Here is a 26,814-nt window from a genome sequence, read left to right as displayed (position 1 = left end):
AGTGAGGTCAAATCTATTTTATTAAAAATAAATTCATACAAATCAACTCCGATTATTAACAAATCAATATTTGATTAACGTAATCTTTAACAAGATGTATCTTATTGATAAGATCTACAACTCGAACAGTTTCGATTATGTAAAAAAACCAGAATGAGTTCACAATTTACCAATTACTAAGTTTCAACATACTTCTCATGTTCAACCGGCGAAGTCTTAATGAACCCGGGCGACGCCGTTTTTATAGACCTCGTGACTGATAAACGCGAGTTCGTGTTGACTTCATTACCCAAAAAATAGCGAGGAGAGAGAGATGACCGGAGAAGAGGTGGTGGGCCCCGCTGGCCCAAAGGTCGTTCGCCTGCTCTACTTCGTCGGCGCCGGATGTAATAATCTTCTTCTTCTTTAGCCACTACTATCGATCAATTCGTATTGATTTTTGTGTGTGTGGTTGGATTATGTTGATAGTATTCAGCATTGTTGTAATTAGAAACCCTTTTGGGCGATTTTGTTTCAGTCATATGCACGGCGGCGATCAACAAGTGGAGAGATATTCAACGGAAGTCCGTTCAATTACTGGAGAAGCTGTCCAATGCGGTACAGAAAGGAGTCGAATGATAATCAATCGCCTCGTGTTTTAGGGTTCCATCAAAGCTCAGTGAGTAATTAATACATGATTCAGTGGCTTCTTTGCTGCAGAAATTTGTATTGGAAGATTGAACTACCTAGTAGTTTTTTTTTTTTTTTTTGTAGACAATTCGTGATCTAATGCAATTAAAGTCCGGACTTTTTTCTGTGATTCATACTTATCAAAAAAAAAAGAAGTCTGGCCTTTTCAATGCGCATATGTATATATATTTGCTCAAATTTTCAAAATGTTGATGAGGGTCGGGGGAAGTTAGTTTAGTTGGTGTGGATTTAGATGTTTCGATGATGTTTAGGTAATCTAAATCTAATGAGAATGAGGGAAGCGGTTGAATGTGAAGAATTTTTCCATGAAGTTGTGGAATTATGCTTGGTGTCCGCCTTGCGATGCTACTTATGGTTAGAATGACCCTAATTATCTGGTGAAATTATTAAGTGAGACTAACCAAAATAAACATATAGGCTTCGTTTTGATGGACCATGGATGGATGTGGAATTGTGGACCTATAGGTGGCTTGTGAGAAACAGTGGAAGATGGACTAGAGGTAGAAGTGGCGGTATTTTATCGAAATCTTATCTAACTGCGATCCCTGTTTTTGTTTTGTTCAACATCACTGCAATCCTTAACATGAACGGTTTTAAGTCACTCCTATTTGGTGGTCATTTCAAATCCAGATTTCAGAGCGATAAAGCTCCAAAACTCAATCTCTAATTGTCAATTTGAGCTATTCATAATGTCAAATCCCTCCAGTTGGAAATCCACATTTATCAGAACAAGCCTTGAACTACATAATCTAAATCATTCTAACAAACCTAGATGTCCTCTCCGCTGTGGTCTTTTGTTCTTTTGGAGCTTGGGTTAGGTTCATTTGTAACTTAGGTTTGAGGTGGAAGTGATTCCAAGACCTTCGGTGTCACTCTGGGGAAGCCCACCAAAGGTATATTTTGGGCACGGGTGGGGAAATGCCTTAGTTAGTTCATGCGATGATTGATATCCTTTCGGTTGAATAGGGAAATGGATCCTTTTTCCATTGCCCTTATAGATATGATGTGTGCTATAGTTATGTTCTTGTGGGCCAAAATAAAACTTCAAATCTGGACTCCTAAATGTGTATGTATAGTGTAGTGCTTGATTGTGTAAGCATGCGTGAACGTGGATGCTTAGCTGGCTGTTCTCAAATGCGAGTCTGGTTGAAAGAGAGATTCTTTGGGAATGTAATGCATACCAGGAACGTAATGCATACCAGGAACATATATGTATTGAGCTGAAAAATACCAGGATTACCAGAGGAAAGACAGGACAAGACCATGAAAAATGGCTTCCCCATGAGTGCAATGTAAGTAAATATGTACACTTGCCGTCTTTTTTCATGAATCCCTCCTCTCTTAGGGTAATTTCCATAGAGCTAGATGAAGAGAGTTCATTGTTTTGAAAACAAAGCTGCATCTGACTCGACCAGTAATTACCACAGCACTTGCACATCTTCACATGAGCATGATTTTACATCCTCATACAGAATATTCGGTCTAGAACTAAAAAAGAATTCATCAGACAGGACATAATGTATTTGAAATGGAAGGGAGAACCCATTTGAATCACAATGCCAAGAATAAAATGTATGGAAGAATTAAGCCGCAACTCATGACTCCCTCTTTATCGTTTGGTCTAGAACAACTTTTGTTTTCTGTTTATACGCTGGAAACAACTTAAAGAGCTGAAAAAGCTTATTTTCGAGATGCTCCATTTAGAATCTTGTTTTTTTGCCTATAATTTTGAATAATCAAGTACAAGGAGACCTCTATGAGAAGACCTTTGGAGAAACAGATGAAAGAAATGATATCCAAAGGTCAAAAAAAAAAAAAAGAAGAAGAAGAAGATTTCCAGCAAGGGCAAGCGATACAGATAAAATAAGACAGGAGGATTTGTGTCAGAGTAAAACCAAAAGACGGACGATCCGAATTTTCCACAGAGTAGGTGGTCTGCAAAAGGCAACATAATCTGTATTTAAGATAAACTAGCCATCTCCCGGAATCAAATAGTGAAATACAGAGTTGAAAAAATCCCGAAAAAATCATAGCACTGTGATAAGTGTAGTGCCTACATTTTTCCTCGCACAACCGGCAACTTAGCACTGCAGAGCCAGTTGCATCGCCACTCTGACATGTATTCCCACCAACCATGCCACAAAACTTGTCACCGGAAGGGAACTTCTGCAATGCAAAGGAAATAATGATTATTGTGTTGGCCGATAGAGAACCCTTGCACTTAAAGATTTTGATATATGCTAATCGAAATGAAATTTCTCTATCCGCACAGCAGCAGAGACATTACTTTGCCGAACAAGCACTGCAAAAACATTACATAAGTGAAACCCAACTGCTTTTTAGACAAAATTTGATTTGGATGCCCAGAAACTTTATCTGGAAACCTATCTCCATAACATGGTCCAACACATTTTGTACATATTTTTTTAGTCTGCCGCCTGGAAGCTTTGGATTATTCGTGTTGGACTGCCTACAAATGAATAAGCCTAAGATTGCTACCGCATAGAACACACCAACACGAATTTGTTGCATGTATCATTATTTGGATCTTCTTTTTTATCGGCATCATCATTTAGATCACCGCCATCAACTTCGACAGGATGGGCTCAAGCGCATTCAGGCCCATCATGTTTGCTCCACGAGTCTACTAGACACTGGAAAAGGGAACTTACCGGACTTGAGATAAATATTCTCAAATGGTTGTGTGACTCTACTTCCAGCATGAGAGACTCAAATTCTGCGAGAGCAAGGGTTTCTTTGCAGCAGTCGCATCGAATGCCATCTCTGGTTATCCTGCTCTCAAGCAATACTTGAGTCCTTCTATGGTTCATATATTACAAAGCCTTCACTGTCTGGATCCAATCCCTTTTTCGAGTGATGACCCACCAGAGCATATCTCTTTCCATGTTCTCTCTCCCGCCGACATGATCTTTGCATTACCCTCCGAGATGTATTAGCTGGAACGTCTTGTTCAGAGTCTGACGATTTCTGTTTTGTTCCTCTGCCGGCATTGTTCTTTTTAAACTTCTTCTTTTGAGTAACTCCTTTGTGTTTCTTATTACCACCCTCTGTTTCTCCCTTCAATCCCTTTTTGTAGTCCCATTTTCTTTGTTATCCTGAATAATTTGCTTAATTCCTCTTCTGGTATCGGAGTAAATGCAGCAAGCGCCCCTACTATCAGCCTTGCCACTTTCAACTTGTTGTCTAAGAACATCGCAAGCCAAGGTAACTGTGACCGCAAACCACGTCCTGTGGGACTAACATATACAGCGTCAAAGTACTCTCTAGCTATCTCTCTGCCGGACCTGGGCCTATAATCAATTGTCCAGCCTTGCCCTCGTAAGCGTAGCCATTATTCGATCTCTCAATATCTGCTTTTCTGTACTGCTTTTGTAAACTCCCCTTTGCTTGCTCCCTTTTGACTAAGGGTCATCAATTAGCCCGAAGGCCCGCGGCCCGCCCAAAGCCCGCCCGGCCAATCGGGCTTTTACCCAGCCCATAGTTTGTAATGGGCGGGCTCGGGCCTATGAATTTTTACTCGGCCTGCCCGTAGGCCCGGCCTGTGAGCCCGCCTGTGGCACCTGCCCAATAGCCAGCCACGGGCCAACCCATTAGCCCAAAATCCCACAAAATCCTTTCTTTTTTCCCTTGCTTCAAGGAAATTTAAGCTCGCCCGACTTTTGGCCCGCTAGCCCGTTAATTGAGCTAGCCTGTGGGCCGGGCTTGCGCTTCAATTTATGACAGGTAGCCCAGCTCGCAAAAAAGTAAAAGCCCGGTCGGCCCGGCCCGTGGGCGGGCTTGGGTAGTGACTTGGCGGACTAGGCTGGCCCGGCCCGATGATGACCCTTAAGTGTAAATGCTTTATAAACTCTTTGATATTCACTTAACCAATGAAGATATACTTACAACTAAGGATTTGATCACCGAACGAAATTTTGAACGTGTTTTGGTCTTAGTCGCCTTGACGATTTTTGTAGTGGTCCTGTCTACCCAATTTTTACCGACGAAACTTTTTTTTATGGTTGGATTGCCCCATCTCTTAATAATTTAAAAACTCTAATTATTGATATATAATGGGTCTTGATCCGATTTAAAATGGGGGACATATGAGTGTTTTATTAAAATTAATTGTTTTTGACCCACTATGGGTAAAATGGTCACATCACTTGATATATTCGAAAGATTTTTTTAATCCACACTACTTGGGTTAGAAAGCAAATTGAACAACCTTTTCAACGGTTCAAACCACGCATGCATCGGATTTCAGGAGTGTCTGTATCAAGCTCGCAAAGTTTGACTTGTTTTGGAATGTAGGATACGCCTGGGGCGCATTAGAAGTGCGCCTGGGCGCATAGAATTGCTCCTCAGGAGCAATAAAACTTCAAAAGACGCCAAACTTTGAAGGGTTGCCCTGGACACTCCCGAACTCCAATTTGCGTGTGGTTTGAACCGTTGAAAAGCTTGTTCAATTTTCTTTCTAACCCAAGCAGTTCGGATAAAAAATCGTTTGTATATCAAGAGATGTGACCATTTTACCCTCAGGGGTTCAAAAAAAATATAACTCATTTCGGTAAGAGGCCCGTACATCCCTCACTTTGAATCGGATCAAAACCCATTATATATCAACAAATATAGTTTTTGAGGTACAAAGAGATGATGGAATCCAACCATAAAAAATTCAAGTTTCGCTTATGAAAATTGGGTGGAAAGAAGACCACTACAAAAATCGTGAAGGCCACCAAGACTAAAACACGTTCTTGGTTTCATTCGATGATCAGATCCGTAGTTCGTACGTATTTCTTCATTGCTTAAGTGTTTCAAAGAGTTCATAGAGTGTCTACATTTCATCGAAGCGTAGGAGAAATCGTTTCAAAGAGTTTTAACGTTGTGTTGGTAGTCGTAACTTCTAAAATTTGGCTTCGAAATTATTAAGCCCCGCCTTCGGGGAATGATGGAACAGTTTTTCCTACGGTTCGATGAAGTGTAAATTATTTATAAACTCTTTGAAATTCACTTAACCAACGAAGAAATACCTACGAACTGAGGATTTGATCACCGAATGATAATTAGAACATGTTTTAGCCTTAGTCGCCTTGACGATTTTTGTAGTTGTTCATTTCTACCCAATTTTCATAAACGAAAATTAAATATTTTTATGGTTGGATTGCACCATCTCTTATTCCTTTAAAAACTCAAATTATTTATATATAATGGGCTTGATTCGATTTAAAATGAGGGACATATGAGCGTTTTTCGAAATGCATTATTTTTTGAACCATTGATGGTAAAATAGTAATATTTCTTGATATTCAAATGATTTTTTAATCCAAACTATCCGGGTTAGAAAGAAAATTGAACAAGCTTTTAAATGGTTCAAACTATGTGGAAATGGGAGTTCGGGAGCGTCCAGGGCAACCCTTCAAAATTTGACCTCTTTTGAAGCTTTATTGCTCCTGAGGCGCAATTCAAAGCGCCCCGGGCGCACTTTATTGCGCCGCAGGCGCATCCCCCACACTCAAAAACAATTCGAACTTTGCAAGCTTGATACAGGAACTCCCGAAATCCGATTTGTGCATGGTTTGGATCTTTGAAAAGCTTGTTCAATTTACTTTCTTAACCAATTATTTTGGATAAAAAATCATTTGTATAACAAGAGATGTGACCATTTTACCCTCAGTGGATCAAAAAAGTAATTTATTTCGGTAAAATGCTCGTATGTCCCTCATTTTAAAACGGAAAAAGACCCATTATATATCAATAGATAGAGCTTTTGAAGTATAATAACAGATGACGGAGTACAATCATAAAAAAAATTCATGTTTCGTTTACGAAAATTGGGTAGAAAGAAGACCATTATCAAATCTTCATGGCTACCAAGGATAAAACACGTTCTATGTTTCATTTGGTAATCAAACCCCTTGTTCGTACGTAAATCTTCATTGCTTAACTGTTTGAAAGAGTTCAAAGAGCATCTACATTTCATCGAAGTGTAGGAGAAACCGTTTCAAAGAGTTTTTACATTGTGTTGGTGGTTGTAACCTCCAAAATTTGGCTTCGAAACTATTTAAGCCCCGCTTTCGGCGAATGATGAAACAGTTTTCCATAGGATTCGATGAAGTGTAAATAAGGGTCATCATTTAACCCGAAGGCCCGCTACCCACCCAAAGCCCGCCCGGCCCATCTGGCATTTACCTGGCCCGTAGTTTGTAATGGGCGGGCTCGGGCCTATGAATTTTAACTCAGCCCGGCCTGTGAGCCCGCCCGTGGCACCCACCCAATAGCCTGCCAGGGCCCACCCATTAGCCCAAAATTCCACAAAATCCTTTCTTTTTTCCCTTGCCCAAGGAAATTTAAGCCCTCCCGGCTTTTGGCCCGCTAGACCGTTAATTGAGCTAGCCCGTGGGCCGGGCTTGCGCTTCAATTTATGACAGGTTGCCCGGCCCGCAAAAAAGTAAAAGCCCAGTCGGCTGGCCCGCGGGCGGTCTTTGGTAGTGACTTGGCGGGCTAGGTTGGCCCGGCCCGGCCCGATGATGACCCTTAAGTGTGAATGCTTTATAAACTCTTTGATATTCACTTAACCAATGAAGGTATACCTACAACTTAGGATTTTATCACCGAATGCAATTTTGAACGTGTTTTGTTCTTAGTTGCCTTGACGATTTATGTAGTGGTCCTTTCAACCCAATTTTTATAGACGAAACTTTTTTTTTAATGGTTGGATTGCACCAACTCTTAATATTTTAAAAACTCTAATTATTGATATATAATGGGTCTTGATCCGATTAAAAATGGGGGACATCTGAGTGTTTTACTAAAATTAATTGTTTTTGACCCACTGAGGGTAAAATGGTCAAATCACTTGATATACGAATGATTTTTTTTATCCACACTACTTGGGTTAGAAAGCAAATTGAAAAACCTTTTCAACGGTTCAAACCACGCATGCATCGGATTTCAGGAGTGTCTGTATCAAGCTCGCAAAGTTTGACTTGTTTTAGAATGTAGGATGTGCCTGCGGCGCATTTGAAGTGCGCCTGGGCGCATAGAATTATGGCTCAGGAGCAATAAAGCTTCAAAAGTCTTCAAGCTTTGAAGGGTTGCCCTAGACACTCCCGAACTTCAATTTGCGCGTGATTTGAACCGTTGAAAAGCTTGTTCAATTTTCTTTCTAACCCAAGCAGTTCGGGTAAAAAATCGTTAGTATATCAAGAGATGTGACCATTTTACCCTCAGTGGTTCAATAAAACAACTCATTTCGGTAAGAGGCCCGTACATCCCTCACTTTGAATCGGATCAAAACCCATTATTCATCAACAAATATGGTTTTGGAGGTACAAAGAGATGATGGAATCCAACCATAAAAAAATTCAAGTTTTGCTTATGAAAATTGGGTAGAAAGAAGACCACTACAAAAATCGTGAAGGCCACCAAGACTAAAACACGTTCTTGGTTTCATTCGATGATCAGATCCGTAGTTCGTACATATTTCTTCATTGCTTAAGTGTTTCAAAGAGTTCATAGAGTGTCTACATTTCATCGAAGCGTAGGAGAAATCCTTTCAAAGAGTTTTAACGTTGTGTTGGTAGTCGTAACTTCTAAAATTTGGCTTCGAAATTATTAAGCCCCGCCTTCGGGGAATGATGGAACAGTTTTTCCTACGGTTCGATGAAGTGTAAATTATTTATAAACTCTTTGAAATTCACTTAACCAACGAAGAAATACCTACGAACTGAGGATTTGATCACCGAATGATAATTAGAACATGTTTTAGCCTTAGTCGCCTTGACGATTTTTGTAGTTGTTCATTTCTACCCAATTTTCATAAACGAAAATTAAATATTTTTATGGTTGGATTGCACCATCTCTTATTCCTTTAAAAACTCAAATTATTTATGTATAATGTGCTTGATTCGATTTAAAATGAGGGACATATGAGCGTTTTTCGAAATGGATTATTTTTTTGAACCATTGAGGGTAAAATAGTCATATTTCTTGATATTCAAATAATTTTTTAATCTAAACAATCCGGGTTAGAAAGAAAATTGAACAAGCTTTTAAATGGTTCAAACTTTGTGGAAATCGGAGTTCGGGAGCGTCCAGGGCAACCCTTCAAAATTTGACCTCTTTTGAAGCTTTATTGCTCCTGAGGCGCAATTCAAAGCGCCCCGGGCGCACTTCATTGCGCCCCAGGCGCATCCCCCACACTCAAAAACAATTCGAACTTTGCAAGCTTGACACAGGAACTACCGAAATCCGATTTGTGCATGGTTTGGATCGTTGAAAAGCTTGTTCAATTTACTTTCTAAACCAATTATTTTGGACAAAAAATCATTTGTATAACAAGAGATGTGACCATTTTACCCTCAGTGGATCAAAAAAGTAATTTATTTCGGTAAAACGCTCGTATGTCCCTCATTTTAAAACGGAAAAAGACCCATTATATATCAATTGATTGAGCTTTTGAAGTATAATAACAGATGATGGGGTACAATCATAAAAACAATTCATGTTTCGTTAATGAAAATTGGGTAGAAAGAAGACCATTATCAAATCTTCATGGCTACCAAGGATAAAACACGTTCTATGTTTCATTTGGTAATCAAACCCCTTGTTCGTTCGTATATCTTCATTGCTTAACTGTTTGAAAGAGTTCAAAGAGTATCTACATTTCATCGAAGTGTAGGAGAAACCGTTTCAAAGAGTTTTTACATTGTGTTGGTGGTTGTAACCTCCAAAATTTGGCTTCGAAACTATTTAAGCCCCGCTTTCGGCGAATGATGAAATAGTTTTCCATAGGATTTGATGAAGTGTAAATAAGGGTCATCATTTAACCCGAAGGCCCGCGGCCCGCCCGGCCCATCTGGCATTTACCTGGCCCGTAGTTTGTAATGGGCGGGCTTGGGCCTATGAACTTTAACTCAGCCCGGCCTGTGAGCCCGCCCGTGGCACCTGCCCAATAGCCTGCCAGGGCCCACCCATTAGCCCAAAATCCCACAAAATCCTTTCTTTTTTCCCTTGACCAAGGAAATTTAAGCCCTCCCGGCTTTTGGCCCGCTAGCCCGTTAATTGAGTTAGGCCGTGGGCTGGGCTTGCGCTTCAATTTATGACAAGTAGCTCGGCTGGCAAAAATGTAAAAGCCCGGTCGGCCGGCCCGTGGGCGGGCTTTGGTAGTGACTTGGCGGGCTAGCCCGGCCCGGCCCGGCCTGATGATGACCCTTAAGTGTGAATTCTTTATAAACTCTTTCATATTCACTTAACCAATGAAGATATACCTTCAACTAAGGATTTTATCACCGAATGAAATTTTGAACGTGTTTTGGTCTTAGTCGCCTTGACAATTTATGTAGTGGTGCTTTCAACCCAATTTTTATAGACGAAGCTTTTTTTTTTATGGTTGGATTGCACCATCTCTTAATAATTTAAAAACTCTAATTATTGATATATAATGGGTCTTGATCCGATTTAAAATGGGGGACATATGAGTGTTTTACTAAAATTAATTGTTTTTGACCCACTGAGGGTAAAATGGTCACATCACTTGATATACGAATGATTTTTTTTTTATCCACACTACTTGGGTTAGAAAGCAAATTGAACAACCTTTTCAACAGTTCAAACCACGCATGCATCGGATTTCAGGAGTGTCTGTATCAAGCTCGCAAAGTTTGACTTGTTTTGGAATGTAGGATGCGCCTGGGCCGCATTTGAGGATGCTTGAACAAGGTGTCGAAATTGGAGGATGCTTGAACAAGGACCAAGTGCCTAGCATAATCGGGCTGGAGGTTGCGGGAGATGATACGAAGCTGATCCCTCTTGCTCGGGCGTTCGGTTATTTGAGCAGCCTTGGCCCTCCACCTTTTGACGAAATCCGCGAAGGATTCCTTTGCTTCCATTTTGGTGGACTCCAACTCACGAGTAGTCATCTTGAGCTGAGAATTATAGCTGTACTGCGAAATAAACGCAGCCCCGATGTCCTCCCAAGTCCTTCGCTTGGCGATGTCGAGTGACAGAAACCAGTGGAAAGCAGGGCCCGAGAGGGTTTGAGGAAACAGCTAAGACATGGCCTCGGTACTGATAGGAGCTTCATGGCAGCGTGGTAACCATAGAGATGAGTCTTAGGATCGCCACTGCCGTCAAATTTGGCCATGTCAGGCATTTTGAATTTGTCGGGGAGCTTAGCATTAGGATAGAGGCAGAGGCGATCCAAGTCGATTCCCCCAGCACTGATCTTCTCGGCTTTTGAAATGGATTCTTCCAGCTTAGCCATCTTGGCGACAAGAGCAGTCATGTCAGGGTGCTGAACAGTCCTAACGGCAGTGGTGCTTGGATTCTGAGCAGGAATTCAACCTCTCCTAGGGTTGAGCAAAGCTACCAAACGCCCTGGATGGTCCGGATCCTCGACCATGGTGGGTTGTTCATGCACATCCTCTTCGGCCTCATCTTCGTCTTGAACAGCTGGAGGAAGACGAGTGTTAAAGAAGTCATTCAAGCGGGTCATATGGGCGTCTGTTTGAGCAGCCCTCTGTTGTATAGCCGTGATACTAGTCTGGATGTTCATGAGGAAGGTTTCCAAAGTGAGGGGTTGCGGTTGATCTGTCATGACTAGTGGTCCTGAGGTGCTTGATGCAGAGGATGGAGTAGGTGATTCTGGAGACTCTCTTTCCTCAAAGATAGGAGACGAGGCTGACTGTAGGGTGGCAAGCAGAAAATGCGGAGAGTCTTCCGTGGTGACTAGTTGGGCTTGCAACCTGACTAGCCTTTGAACCGGATTCCGAGCAAACGTTCCCAAGTGGGTTCGGCTTTCTGCCTCGATACTTTCCTTGGCGGTGCAATGATTCAGAACTTTGCTTGCAGAAAGTAAGAAAAGGCTTAATAAGGGCCCTGCAGCAACTTTAATCTAAATAAAAGACTAAAGCGAAAGCACAGTCATCGTCGTCAGTGTCGCCCTTAGACTCTAAGACTAGAAGACAAGTCTGTCTTATGATGTTCGGACGCTGCCAACGATCCTCAGAAATCTTTTCGAGGGTGTATCCTTTCTTGAATCAACTAACCCAAAGAGATGTCAAAACAGTCTAAGGCTTTTGACTATTCCGTTCCCGAAGTTTCAACTTTGAACTTGGAACAACTCGGTGTAGATGGCGTGATACCGAAACTGAGGCGGCGTAGGCGGCACAGTGCCATAGCCTAAACGGTGTACATGCTGCGCACGATGACCAAGGCGGTATAAGCATCACGGCATTCTCTCCGTTGTTCCTTATTTTCTGTTTGAAACTTCGATTGGGTATGAGCCAAAGACTTTAAAAAGGTTTGATTTCTCGAAGTCTCGCTGATCTAAGGACTTTGAAAATTGATAACGTGCACCATCGAGATGCACGACTCTTCATCAGGCCATGGCAATGTCTTAATAAGCATAAGACAGACTCGAAATTGAGACAACCTAGGAGCCGCCCTAAACATGCTTCTACGCAAAACGGCATGTATGTACTGTGCATGTGATAGGGAAAGCAGTAACATGTAGACAGTATATAGGGGTTCGATGCAAGAAATCCTACCCTGTAGGTACCTGTCCTAGTTTGGAGAGTTCTAGTACTTTGTATATGCAAAGGCTGGTTTTGGCTTATAACGGGTTCCTCGGACTAGAGCCAAGATATACCTCCCGCTGCCCGCGTAATCGCAGAGCAATAGTCGAACGGTAGAATGACTCATCATCGTCGAAGGTTGTTGGTCATTCGGGGTCCCCGAGCTTTGGTAAACCGTGCCGGATTGCCAAAACGATCCAACGAGACTTATCCAACATCAATGCAAATGAGAATGCTAAAAAGTTTGATTAATGGAACAGAATCGCAAATTCGCAAATGCTTTTTCAAATTTGGCTCTCTTTATTGATCAATACTTAGAAAAAACTACATGAGAGAACAACCGAAAAAAGTCCCAGGCAGGATTGCCGGACACGAAGTCCTGTTAAATCACCAATCCTTTCTTTAGCAGCGCGAAGCTTACTATTTTGACAGACTTTTGTGGGATTGTTCTCAAGCATATTAAAATCTAAGTATAGACCAATATTGATTCGATCCCCAGCAGAGTCGCCACTGTGGGCATGCGGTACCCGTTTTTCTTTCCTCGGGAAGGGATTCCGTTCCACTCCCAAGAAGAGAAAATGCTGCTGGTTCGCGGGAGCGCTTTTTTGAAGCTGGACGACAAGCGCTCGCGAAGATACAGAGTCGCCACTCGGGTTTGAAGGTCCAACACCCAAGGAACCGTAATTTCGAAGCACTTGTCGCGCTGTTTTGATTTGAAAAAGTTTAAGGAACCAATCCGTCATAACCATATCTGGGTTTGAGAGTCAGGTTACGAGAGGGGAAGGGTTTTATGGCACCCCTCTCGCCCAATCCGGAGATCGGTCTCTACTTGGGCATTTGCGAAAGATGTTTGTTTGCGATTCTGTTTGATTAATCAATTTTTAGCCAATTACGGCGGGGGAACAGTTTAAGGGGATTTAAGACTGTAACACGTCGCAAGATGTGAATAGATAGCATGGATGGATGAAATGCGAGAAATAAATGAGATAAAATCTAACGCTGATATTGGATGCCAAAACAGTGCCTTGGCTTGAGTTTGTCATGAACAACGGCCAACTTGCATGCATGAAGGTTCTTACATGCAATTTTGACCATCGCGCGACACTCCCAGTCCATCGCGCGAGTGTTAGCATCCTACCAATGGGTTAAATTTTATCCCCTTCTGAGCTCTAAAAGGACCAGTGCACACCCAGGGTCAAACCTAGCAATTTATATGTACAGAAGGCAAATAATTATTACAATCAAGATTAACAGAAATAAGATGCAACCCTTAAAAGTGAGGGTATCAAAACAGAGGCCAAGAGCCTGACTGCCTATGCAAGGGCAATCACTGGAAACAGACTGACCATCGCGCGATGGAGTCAGATCATCGCGCGAGTGTTCTGACTGGACTTCCAGGAATTACTTTACATGTCGGGGCTCTGAGACATATTCAGAAGCTATCCAGGGGCATTCCAAAGCAAACAAATAAGCAAGCTAAGCTAACCTACAGATTTTAACATGCATAACAGTGAGATATACTAAATATTCTTTACGAGAAGACAGGAAATTGTGTAAATGAATAAGGACAAGGATCCCATCCCCACGAGAACCATATCACGGTGACTAGAACAGTCGCGCGATGGAGTGGGTGTCTCGCGCGAGGGAGTGCTTGCCTGCAGTAACTTGTAAACTTGCTGACTTTAGGACCAGAACTGGTATTGATTACCAGCCTTGGCCCTGTCAACCCCCCTCAGGGATCAAAACAGTAAACAGTAAGGATTATACCTTTGCTTGAGTGTCTTGGGAATGGCTTGAATAAGGTGGTATGGCTTGGAAAATGAGTATAGAGGAGTGATTTGAGTGGAAGAAGTGCTTAGACTTATACCCTTTTTTTTTCTCTTTTGGAAATTTTTGGTAACCCTTTGGAAGATGAACCATGGGGGATACTTATAGGAAGAATGGGGGCTTTGTTGGTTGGTTAAACAAGGTAATACAACCAGCCAACAAGGTTGGCTGCAATTACTTGGTGGGGAAGTGGGGTGCAAAAGTTGATGGGAGAGTGGGGGAGAGGTGGTGTAAGGGCAGCCCTGCAGAACGCTGTTCAGTCGACGAAACGGGGTTACACAAGTCTGTAGACCCCTGATCATCACAAAATCCAGCTGGAAAAAGATGGAAGTGACAGGTGTTAACCATCGCGTGAGGGTTTTACTCCATCGCGCTAGTGTTCAACTAGCCCCGCGATGGTCAATGGTCAAAACTTTGACTTTGACCACCACCTGGCAAGTAAATCATCGCGCGAGAGACCCATTGGGTCGCGCGATGGTCAAACCTGAGGTCAAGGTTTGGATTCAAGGGTTTCAAGGCTAAGGATGAGTTCCACACACACCAAGCTCAAACCATTTCATTTTCTCAAGATTGTTCTCGACCTGATTCATCATCGGGGAAACAAGAAACCGGAAAATGAAATAAAACGATTGGGAAGTCAGATTGGGGTGTCTACACGGGCTTTGGTAGTGACTTGGTGGGCTAGGCCAGCCCGGCTCAATGATGACCCTTAAGTGTAAATGCTTTATAAACTCGTTGATATTCACTTAACCAATGAAGATATACCTACAACTAAGGATTTGATCACCGAATGAAATTTTGAACATGTTTTGGTCTTAGTCGCCTTGACGATTTATGTAGCAGTCCTTTCAACCCAATTTTTATAGACGAAACTTTTTTTTTTTATGGTTGGATTGCACCATCTCTTAATAATTTAAAAACTCTAATTATTGATATATAATGGGTCTTGATCCGATTTAAAATGGGGGACATATGAGTGTTTTACTAAAATTAATTGTTTTTGACCCATTGAGGGTAAAATGGTCACATCACTTGATATACGAATGATTTTTTTTTATCCACACTACTTGGGTTAGAAAGCAAATTGAACAACCTTTTCAACGGTTCAAACCACGCATGCATCGGATTTCAGGAGTGTCTGTATCAATCTCGCAAAGTTTGACTTGTTTTGGAATGTAGGATGCGCCTGGCGCGCATTTGAAGTGTGCCTGGGCGCATAGAATTGCGCCTCAGGAGCAATAAAACTTCAAAAGACGCCAAACTTTGAAGGGTTGTCCTGGACACTCCCGAACTCCAATTTGCGCGTGATTTGAACCGTTGAAAAGCTTGTTCAATTTCTTTCTAACCCAAGCAGTTCGGATAAAAAAATCGTTTGTATATCAAGAGATGTAGCCATTTTACCCTCAGTGGTTCAATAAAATAACTCATTTCGGTAAGAGGCCCGTACATCCCTCACTTTGAATCGGATCAAAACCCATTATATATCAAGAAATATAGTTTTTGAGGTACAAAGAGATGATGGAATCCAACCATAAAAAAAATTCAAGTTTTGCTTATGAAAATTGGGTGGAAAGAAGACCACTGCAAAAATCGTCAAGGCCACCTAGACTAAAACACGTTATTGGTTTCATTCGATGATCAGATCCCTAGTTCGTACGTATTTCTTCTTTCCTTAAGTGTTTCAAAGAGTTCATAGAGTGTCTACATTCCATCGAAGCGTAGGAGAAATCGTTTCAAAGAGTTTTAACGTTGTGTTGGTAGTCGTAACTTCTAAAATTTGGCTTCGAAATTATTAAGCCCCGCTTTCAGGGAATGATGGAACAGTTTTTCCTATGGTTCGATGAAGTGTAAATTATTTATAAACTCCTTGAAATTCACTTAACCAACGAAGTAATACCTACGAACTGAGGATTTGATCACCGAATGATAATTAGAACATGTTTTAGCCTTAGTTACCTTGACGATTTTTGTAGTTCTTCATTTCTACCCAATTTTCATAAACGAAAAGTAAATATTTTTATGGTTGGATTGCACCATCTCTTATTCCTTTAAAAACTCAAATTATTTATATATAATGGGCTTGATTCGATTTAAAATGAGGGACATATGAGCGTTTTTCCAAATGGATTATTTTTTTGAACCATTGAGGGTAAAATAGTCATATTTCTTGATATTCAAATGATTTTTTTAATCCAAACTATCCGGGTTAGAAAGAAAATTGAACAAGCTTTTAAATGGTTCAAACTATGGGGAAATCGGAGTTCGGGAGCGTCCAGGGCAACCCTTCAAAATTCGACCTCTTTTGAAGCTTTATTGCTTTTGAGGCGCAATTCAAAGCGCCCCGGGCGCACTTCATTGCGCCCCGGGCGCATCCCCCACACTCAAAGACAAGTCGAACTTTGCAAGCTTGATACAGGAACTTCCGAAATCCAATTTGTGCATGGTTTGGATCGTTGAAAAGCTTGTTCAATTTACGTTCTAACCCAATTATTTTGGATAAAAAATCATTTGTACAACAAGAGATGTGACCATTTTACCCTCAGTGGGTCAAAAAAATAATTTATTTCGGTAAAACGCTCGTATGTCCCTCTTTTTAAAACAGAAAGAGACCCATTATATATCAATATATAGAGTTTTTGAAGTATAATAACAGATGATGGAGTACATTCATAAAAAAAATTCATGTTTCGTTTACGAAAATTGGGTAGAAAGAAGACCATTATCAAATTTTCTTGGCTACCACGGATAAAACTCGTTCTATGTTTCATTTGGTAATCAAACCCCTTGTTCGTACGTATATCTTCATTGCTTAACTGTTTGAAAGAGTTCAAAGAACATCTACATTTCATCGAAGTATAGGAGAAATCGTTTCAAAGAGTTTTTACATTGTGTTGGTGGTTGTAATCTCCAAAATTTGGCTTCGAAACTATTTAAGCCCCGCTTTTGGCGAATGATGAAACAGTTTTCCATAGGATTCGATGAATTGTAAATAAGGAAAAATTATACGATGCCCCAAGGGCATAGCCACGTGGTGCCCCAGGGCTTTCTGCACCACACATTTTAGTGGGGGCCACTGAAATGTGTGGTGCAGAAAGCCCCGGGGGCATGGAATAATCTCTCTCGTAAATAAGGGTCATCATTTAGCCCGAAGGCCCGCGGCCCGCCCGAAGCCCGCCCGGCCCATTTGGCTTTTACCTGGCCCGTAGTTTGTTATGGGCGGGCTTGGGCCTATGAATTTTAACTCGGCCCGGCCTATGAGCCCGCCCGTGGCACCCGCCCAATAGCCTGCCACAGGCCCACCCATTAGCCCAAAATCCCACAAAATCCTTTCTTTTTTCCCTTGCCCAAGGAAATTTAAGCCCTCCCGGCTTTTGGCCTGCTTGCCAGTTAATCGAGCTAGCCCGTGGGCCGGGCTTGCGCTTCAATTTATGACAGGTAGCCCGGCCCGCAAAAAAGTAAAAGCCCGGTCAGCCGGCCCGTGGGCGGGCTTTGGTAGTGACTTGGCGGGCTAGGCCGGCCCGGCCCGATAATGACCCTTAAGTGTAAATGCTTTATAAACTCTTTGATATTCACTTAACCAATGAAGATATACCTACAACTAAGGATTTGATCACCGAATGAAATTTTGAACGTGTTTTGGTCATAGTCGCCTTGACGATTTATGTAGCAGTCCTTTCAACCCAATTTTTATAGACGAAACTTCTTTTTTTTTTTTTTTATGGTTGGATTGCACCATCTCTTAATAATTTAAAAACTATAATTATTGATATATAATGGGTCTTGATCCGATTTGAAATGGGGGACATATGAGTGTTTTACTAAAATTAATTGTTTTTGACCCACTGAGGGTAAAATGGTCACATCACTTGATATACGAATGATTTTTTTTTATCCACACTACTTGGGTTAGAAAGCAAATTGAACAACCTTGTCAACGGTTCAAACCACGCATGCATCGGATTTCAGGAGTGTCTGTGTTAAGCTCGCAAAGTTTGACTTGTTTTGGAATGGAGGATGCGCCTGGGGCGCATTTGAAGTGCGCCTGGGCGCATAGAATTGTGCCTCCGGAGCAATACAGCTTCAAAAGACGCCAAACTTTGAAGGGTTGCCCTGGACACTCCCGAAGTCCAATTTGCTCATGGTTTGAACTGTTGAAAAGCTTGTTCAATTTTCTTTCTAACCCAAGCAGTTTGGGTAAAAAAATCGTTTGTATATCAAGAGATGTGACCATTTTACCCTCAGTGGTACAAAAAAATAACTCATTTCAGTAAGAGGCCCGTACATCCCTCACTTTGAATCGGATCAAGACCCATTATGTATCAACAAATATAGTTTTTGAGGTACAAAGAGATGATGGAATCCAACCATAAAAAAATTCAAGTTTCGCTTATGAAAATTGGGTAGAAAGAAGACCACTACAAAAATCGTCAAGGCCACCAAGACTAAAACATGTTCTTGGTTTCATTCGATGATCAAATACCTAGTCCGTATGTATTTCTTCATTGCTTAAGTGTTTCAAAGAGTTCATAGAGCGTCTACAATGTAGGAAGCGTAGGAGAAATCGTTTCAAAGAGTTTTAACGCTGTGTTGGTAGTCATAACTTCTAAAATTTGGCTTCGAAATTATTAAGCCCCGCTTTCGGGGAATGATGCAACAGTTTTTCCTACGGTTCGATGAAGTGTAAATTATTTAAAAAATCTTTGAAATTCACTTAACCAACGAAGTAATACGAATGAACTAAGGATTTGATCACCGAATGATAATTAGAACATGTTTTAGCCCTAGTCGCCTTGACGATTTTCGTAGTTGTTCATTTCTACCCAATTTTCATTAACAAAAATTAAATATTTTTATGGTTGGATTGCACCACCTCTTATTCCTTTAAAAACTCAAATTATTTATATACAGTGGGCTCGATTCGATTTAAAATGAGGGACATATGAGCGTTTTTCGAAATGGATTATTTTTTTGAACCATTGAGGGTAAAATAGTCACATTTCTTGATATACAAATGATTTTTTAATCCAAACTATCCTGGTTAGAAAGAAAATTGAACAAGCTTTTAAATGGTTCAAACTATGTGCAAATCGGAGTTTTGGAGCGTCCAGGGCAACCCTTCAAAATTTGACCTCTTTTGAAGCTTTATTGCTCCTGAGGCGCAATTCAAAGCGTCCCGGGCGCACTTCATTGCGCCCCAGGCGCATCCCCCACAATCCAAAACAAGTCGAACTTTGCAAGCTTGATACAGGAACTCCCGAAATCCGATTTGTGCATGGTTTGAATCGTTGAAAATCTTGTTCAATTTACTTTCTAACCCAATTATTTTCGATAAAAAATCAATTGTACAACAAGAGATGTGACCATTTTACCCTCAGTGGATCAAAAAAGTAATTTATTTCGGTAAAACGCTCGTATGTCCCTCATTTTAAAACGGAAAAAGACCCATTATATATCAATAGATAGAGTTTTTGAAGTATAATAACAGATGATGGAGTACAATCATTAAAAAAAATTCATGTTTCATTTACGAAAATTGGGTAGAAAGAAGACCACTATCAAATCTTCATGGCTACCAAGGATAAAACACGTTCTATGTTTCATTTGGTAAACAAACCCCTTGTTCATATGTATATCTTCATTGCTTAACTGTTTGAAAGAGTTCAAAGAGCATCTACATTTCATCGAAGTGTAGGAGAAACCGTTTCAAAGAGTTTTTACATTGTGTTGGTGGTTGTAACCTCCAAAATTTGGCTTCGAAACTAATTAAGCCCCACTTTCGGTGAATGATGAAACAAGTTTCCCTAGGATTCGATGAAGTGTAAATAAGGGTCATCATTTAGCCCGAAGGCCCGCGGCCCGCCCAAAGCCCGCCCGGCCCATCGGGCTTTTACCCGGCCCGTAGTTTGTAATGGGCGGGCTCGGGCCTATGAATTTTTACTCGGCCCGCCCGTGGCACCCACCCAATAGCCTGCCACAGGCCCACCCATTAGCCACAAAATCCCACAAAATCCTTTCTTTTTTCCCTTGCCCAAGGAAATTTAAGCCAGCCCGCCCAGCTTTTGGCCCGCTAGCCAGTTAATTGAGCGGGCCCATGGGTCGGGCTTGCGCTTCAATTTATGACAGGTAGCCCGGCCCGTAAAAAAGTAAAAGTCCCACAGGCTTGGGTAGTGACTTGGCGAGCTAGGCCAGCCCGGCCCGGCCCGATGATGACCCTTACTTTTGACTGTTTTACAATGAATTTCTGGCCCCAACAACGTAACTTACTGGAACTTGGAACCCCGAGCGACCTTTTTGGATTTCAGTCGATCGCCATTTTCCCTGAATCCCACCAACTTCTTTTGCTTTCTGTTTATACGCAAGAAACAACTTAAAGAGATGGAAAAGCTTATTTTCGAGAAGCTCCATTTGATGCTTTTTTGCTTATAATACTCAAGTACAGAGAGACCTCCATGAGAAAGTCTTTGGAGAAACATATGAAAGATATGATATCCAAAAGTCGAAAAAGAAAAGATTTCCAGCAAGGGCAAGCAACTACTGCGAAAGTACGTTTTCGGGGAGCAAGTGCAGACAATTCCAAAGCTTCTTCAAGGGGAAGAAGAGGGATTGCAGCCATCCTATAAGGAGTAAGTAGTGAATTTGGTCCAAGGTAGGTGAAAGGTTGGAAGGAAATTATAAAGGGTGGGTGTTGAATGACTTCTTTAGCAGGGTTTTCATTACAATAGCCTTTGAACCCAAAAAAAAAAAGGCCAAGTCTCCTTCGATACATAGTGAAAACTTGGTTGTTCGTTGGACGTCCTCAATTACTCGGTTGGAGAACCACATAAAAGACTCTGTATCTTGCATTCTTTGTTTCTCTTCTTGATTGTTTTCACTCATTTTGTGTTTAGGGCATGGTCGATCTCTCAACACATGATTCAATCATGAAAAAAAAGATCTAAGATGAGATATATCATCTGCATCTTTGACGGGCTAGTAGCAATCTAGTTCATTACATGTTCTCAAGGCAGAGATTTTGCATTCTCGCTATCGTAAAATGCAAAAAAAGAGTAACTTCAAACTTTTGATAACTTCCCTGATACAGAAAACAGAAATTTGTATCTCAGACTTTTACAAGAACAAACCGCAGCTCATGCAATTATCAGACAACATTGGAAGAACAATGAAAGCCATATGAAATGAATTAAGGAAGAAACAATTATGCTTAGTTAGGCAGGAGAGGGTAGAGAAAGAGCTGACTTCGAGCATTCTTCTGCCTTCAATGCTTAGTTAAACTGCTTATCCTCAAGTTGGAACTCGACGAGACTAAAAGTAAAAAATTACGATGAAAAACAAGAAAAAAATACCTATCAATTGAATTTCTTTTATCTACAGTACCATCTTACATATATTTTTTCAACTTTGATCCATATTTTATTTTTATTTTTTCAATTTCTCTTGTCGAACGAACAATTTATCCCAACAATTACACTGAAAAGTCAGCCTTGTTCCTCTAAAAGCTTTAGGGACTTTTTGGACTTTTTGAGTTTTGTTTTTATTCAAATTTTTTTCACATTGGTTAATTTTGCGTCAATCTTTTGTGGAGTATTTTTTCGCATTGTTTCTAAAAATATTAGGGTAAAAGTAATTTTTTTAACTTTTTGGATTTCACTTGCCGGGACCAATCAATAATTCACAAAAGTTTAGTGTGAAACTAATAAATGTGAAATTTTTTTGAATAAAAACAAAACTCAAAAAGTCCAAAAAGCCTCTAAAGCTCTTAGAGGAACAAAGCTGGCCATAAAGAATTACTCTTGGTCACGAAGAATTACTCTTGGTCACGAAGAATTGATCTTGGCTGCAAAAAATTACTCTTGGCCACAAAAAATTACTCTTGGGCTCTTGGCCACGAATAATAACTCCTGATCGCAAAGAATTACTCTTAGCCACAAAAATTACTCTTGGCCGCAAAGAATTAGAATTGCGCCAAGACTAATTTTGGCGAGAGTAATTTTTTGCAGCCAAGAGTAATTCTTTTCGGCGAAGATTAATTCTTTGCGGCCAAAAGTAATTCTTTGCGAGAGCAATTATAGTGTGATTAACCCCTAATGTTTTGGAAGAATTAGATAAAATCATCAAACTCTCATCTCTAGGCTCTGTTTGGAACCATGGAAAGGAAAAAGAAGGAAAATTAAAAAAAATTCCCGTCCATTGTTTGGTTGGAATGTTGGTTGGAAGAGAAAGAGTGAAAAAAAAATAAGAATGTCAATGAATAGTAAATATTTCCTCCTATTTTCCTTCTCTTTTATTTGTATTTTTTCTTTTCCTTTCCTTTTCATGGGTTCCAAACAGATAATGTTCTTCTCTGCCGTTTCCGTCCTTTCACACCTGCTGGTGCTGCTTCAATCAGTGTGTTTTACTTACCAAAATACAATGTGCATCTAAGTTCTCAGTTGAACTTTTATTTTGCTGGAGATATTGCTATTGCTAGTATAATATGGACATTTTTCTTTTGTTAGTTTTTCTCATGGAATGTGACGCTTATCTTGGGCAGCTCTTGTGCATACCGATACTCTAGACTATCAATGAAGGAAGTATGGTAATGTGCACATAAATTGATTTGGGTCTCTAGGCTTGTCTTCTCTGATGGCATTTGGCTTTGATTTGGGGGCATGGTTTTACAACAAAACGTCCTTGTAGCTCCTCGGTTCTTGGAGGTTTAGGGGGACCACTGTTTTAGTGGTATTCTGAAAGCAGCCACTTTGTGTATATATTGCCAAAGGTTAGGTCTGTCTCCAATCATCCCCGCCCATACCCCCAATGATTGAGGACTAGATGGGTTATGTTATGTTGTTGTTGTTGTATAAGCAGCTGCCTTCATTATCATAATTGCCATTTAATGCTATTGCAGGTATAAAAAAAGCCGTGCGGTGGTTCGAGAAGACTTTGGCTCACATTCCGTCACCTTCAAGTGAAATGTGGGAAACCAACCGTGGTAATTAATCTGGCCCATTCATTGAGAAAATTAAAGTACGTTTAATTGGCTTCCAATACCTATCGGAATCTATATTCCATTGTGGTTCCCTTAAATTTATGCTTACTCTTTGAAACTAATTCGGTATTGGATTGGTAGCAATACCAGCCTGCATTTTCTGCTTGACTTTTATTATGTGATGTTGGTAGACCTGGGTAACAGGTCGTGTCGGGTCGTGTTAATCGGGTTCATGTCACAAACCACCCAACCCGAACCCGACCCATTTAGAATTCGTGTTTCTTGAGTCATGTCATTTTCGTGTTTCGTGTCAGAAATGCTCAATCCTAACCTGTTAACTTCGTATCCGGTTCGTGTCGTGTTATCGTGTCCATTGCCCAACTCTATATAGAATTACAGATATACCATATATTATATATATATATATGTTCGTGTTAATGGGTGACACAGATTAGTGACCGTGTTGGTCGTGTCAATTTCGTGTCTCGCGTGTTCAACCCGAACGCGACCCATTTAGAATTCGTGTTCTCGAGTCGTGTCATTTTCGTGTTTCGTGTCAAAAATGTTCAACTCTAACCCGCTAACTTCGTGTCCGGTTCGTGTCGTGTTATCGTATTTCGTGTCCGTTGCTCAACTCTAGATGTTGGTCCATGAGGGAGCTCTTTCAGATGACACAATTCACCCGACTTGTTTTTGTACGTATTAGCATCTTATAATCAAAAGTTTAGCTGGCTATAGATTACATTCTGGTTAGGTTTTGGCAACTCCGTTCCTATTTAGCATTTATCTAGCCATGCCTTTTTTAGACCAATTTATGTTCGAATATGTGTGATTGTTGTGCACATTGTCGTTTTGGTTTCACATCAGAAAAGGTAGTGAGAGTGGAGGGAGTTATCTGAATGCCTGCAAACTCTATTGTGATGATGGTTACATTGGTGAGATCGAGAGACAAAATTGCATCAGCAAAGAACTTTCTAGTTTGCTGAGAAAAAATGAAAAAAGTACTTGCGAAATTGTTTTGAAAATTTGGAGTTCGTGGGAGTCTGAAAATGTTGAGGATGCTGAGAACACCATGTTCAGATCATTCCTTGACATAGTTGTCAAAGGCTCGCCTTTGCCTAGGCCCAAGGCAAGGCGCACCCCTAGTGCCTTGCTGACTACCAGGCGAGACGACTTGAAAAAGGCGAGTAAAAAGCATGCCGCTTTCAAACCGGTAAAAAAAGCATGCTTTTTTCAGAAGAGCAAAAAAAGTAAGCTTTTTTCAAAAAAGCGCACATAACACAGTTATTTTCAGAATTTTTTTTTTTCCGCATAGGTGCGCCTCTCTTCAAAAAGGCGTGCACCTAGCCTTGCCCCTTAGGGCGCCTTTCGCCCTTGACAACTATGCCTTGACTTCTCTTTGTAAAGTGTGATTTTTTTGGACATATTTGGAGATTAGGGATATTGAATAGCTTGAGTTTGAACTTAAGCTAGAGCAAATTGATCATACTCATCCGGTTCTTCATTCTTCTTTATTTTGACAAAGTAGATGGCCTCTTTGCAACATTCATGCTTTTGATGTCTTCTTCCAAGTTCGCTTACATAGTACTATTGTATTTCAGGAGGTACCATGAGGCGATTACATACTATGAGAAAGTGCTTGCACTATCAACCAGAAGTTTGAGCACCTATGCAGGTCTTGCCTACCCTTACCATTTGCAGGTACATATTATTTGCACAGATTTTAATTATTTTCCGCATCTGGTGTTAATATGACACTGAAGAGGAAGTTCCACAGAATTATATCCTTGTGATCTTCTGCAATTGACTTGATCACTTGCATCAAGGAAACTAGTGTTTTTCGACAGGAAAGTACCCTTTTCTTTCTATGGGAACCTTAGTAGCACGAAGCGGGAGCGGGTGCGGGGGAGCGGAGGCACCTAGAAGCTCCTAAGGTTGGAAGCGCCTAAGAAGTGTATATTGATTTCATATAACTACATATATAAAGTATCTTTAAATACTTAACCATTGAAGGAAAAGTGATTACTTATGAGAATTTTCACGATCTTATAGCGTACTCATAGGAAGTTAGATATTTTCAATTTGCAAAACTTCTTGAATGATAAGATTTTCATATTTTTATTCCCACAATGGCATAACTCCCATAAGAGTAAGAGAATAGTTGCCTTAACCGCCCAATAAGCTTCCATGTTAGTTGGGAGCGAGCTCCCATCTTGGGAGCACCGATTCGAGCTCTCGTCTTGGGAGCGCACCCATTTTAGAAGGATCCTGCTACTAAGATGGGAACTGAGAATCACTTGTTTCGTTGTTAACTAGAACAAAATGTTAGTTTTTGGCATGTTGTGAATCTGCATTTTATATTGCAGTGTTCTATGAGGGTAATACATGTGACTTGTTTGGTTAGTTTGTTTCCAGGATGATCTGCACCAGAGTGAAGTGATAAAAATCATATGGCCTGAAATAAATATGATGTTTCAATTACCAAATGAAAAAGATAGGTTATTCCTACAACTTTTGGTCCTGGACTAACGTGGTTTGCTGTCTCTTAATACATAGGATAATTCAGCTCTAAGTAACTTGTATGGTTGGCTAAACGAGCTTTTAAGGGTTTCATGTGAGAAAGTGACCAAACTATTATGGCTCGCCACCTCTATATTAAAGTCCCAGCTTTGTCTCCACTTGCCTTTTGTGATGAATTTGTCTTGTCGATGATTTCTGTGCTTCTACAGGATAATTTTACTGCAACAATTATATACTATCACAAGGTATGTTACTCCTAACTTGAGTGCTGGAATGAAAGACATCACATATTAAAGCATTCTCTCCATCCCATTTTGTGTGTCCTTTTTGAGAAAAAAATTATATGGTTTTCCCATCTTCCCCTCCTCTCTTGACCCTTCAATTGAAGCGACAAGTCCAACTTGAATTGAAGGGCTTTTTGGGAAGTTCAAGTTTGTAAAGTGCAATAAGTTTTCTCAGCAGTCAGCATTAGCAAACACATTAGCATTTTGCAAGAATATTTTTTCCCATAGTTTCCAATCTCAAAAGACGTCCCAACATAAAAGCACCCTATTATCTGTTGACGCATTCTAAATGTCTTGTTATCCTTTCTATTTATCAGGCTTTATGGCTGAAACCAGATGATCAATTCTGCACAGAAATGTTGACATTAGCTCTGGTAGACGAATGCCGCCATGGTGTAGAGCCCAAACGGATTCCTGTCAAAACGATTTATTTATATATTGAGAACATGAAAATTACTGCCAATGTTGTATTTTATGTAGCCAATATATAAATTATACACGATGAACTAGGTATATTTTCTATTGTACCAGTAGAAGAAATATCTGGCATTTTACTCGTTTATTTATTTGCAACCTACTGGCATCACCATTGTTACAAATGATCCTCTTTCTCATTATATAGATTCTTTCCCCCAAAATTTCTGGGATCTTTGTATTGGGTTGGCTGGTGATGCACACAGCTCTTCTACAATATATTGTTGGAATTACAAGGCTGAACTTTATATAGTTGGAATTGTTCCATTGCCTTCTTAATGTAGCATTATAAATGGTATGACATGCAATTGCTAAATGTTCTATCATCAGTTGGAAATGAAAGAAACAGCAAATAAAGTTGCCCTCTTTTGATTTTGTTTTTCCCAGACTGGTACGATAGTTTTATTGATACAAAAAAAAAAGAAGCCAATACATAAAAAAAGATGGCTAAAACATGCATAAACTAAACATG

The 26,814-nt window shown here is 40.5% G+C and overlaps 1 protein-coding gene and 1 non-coding gene across 5 annotated transcripts; both read left to right on the top strand.

Moving 5' to 3' along the window:
* Positions 1–281: 281 nt before the first annotated feature.
* Positions 282–26,667, top strand: LOC131318004 (anaphase-promoting complex subunit 6-like). 4 transcript variants are annotated; one of them, XR_009197470.1, is made up of 4 exons: positions 282–386; positions 518–658; positions 24,666–24,765; positions 25,794–25,824. XR_009197470.1 is itself a non-coding variant. In XM_058347769.1 (4 exons), the coding sequence occupies exons 2-4, from the start codon at positions 593–595 to the stop codon at positions 26,357–26,359; spliced, it is 276 nt and encodes a 91-aa protein (XP_058203752.1). In that variant the 5' UTR covers positions 282–386; positions 518–592; the 3' UTR covers positions 26,360–26,580. The 4 variants fall into 4 exon arrangements, 2 of the variants coding, with proteins under 2 accessions (XP_058203752.1, XP_058203751.1); XM_058347769.1 differs by lacking the exon at positions 24,666–24,765 and adding an exon at positions 26,186–26,580 and having other exon boundaries at positions 25,794–25,829; XM_058347768.1 differs by lacking the exons at positions 282–386; positions 518–658 and adding exons at positions 1,874–1,982; positions 26,186–26,667 and having other exon boundaries at positions 25,794–25,829.
* On the top strand, positions 22,656–22,763 carry LOC131318228 (small nucleolar RNA snoR100). The gene has a single exon (XR_009197563.1). It is a non-coding gene; the product is annotated as a small nucleolar RNA snoR100 (small nucleolar RNA).
* Positions 26,668–26,814: the final 147 nt, after the last annotated feature.

Source organism: Rhododendron vialii, chromosome 2a (genome assembly GCF_030253575.1).
Source record: "Rhododendron vialii isolate Sample 1 chromosome 2a, ASM3025357v1".
Lineage (NCBI taxonomy): Eukaryota > Viridiplantae > Streptophyta > Magnoliopsida > Ericales > Ericaceae > Rhododendron > Rhododendron vialii.
The sequence above is the reverse complement of the archived record's forward strand: the minus strand, read 5'-3'. Positions and strand labels throughout refer to the sequence as shown.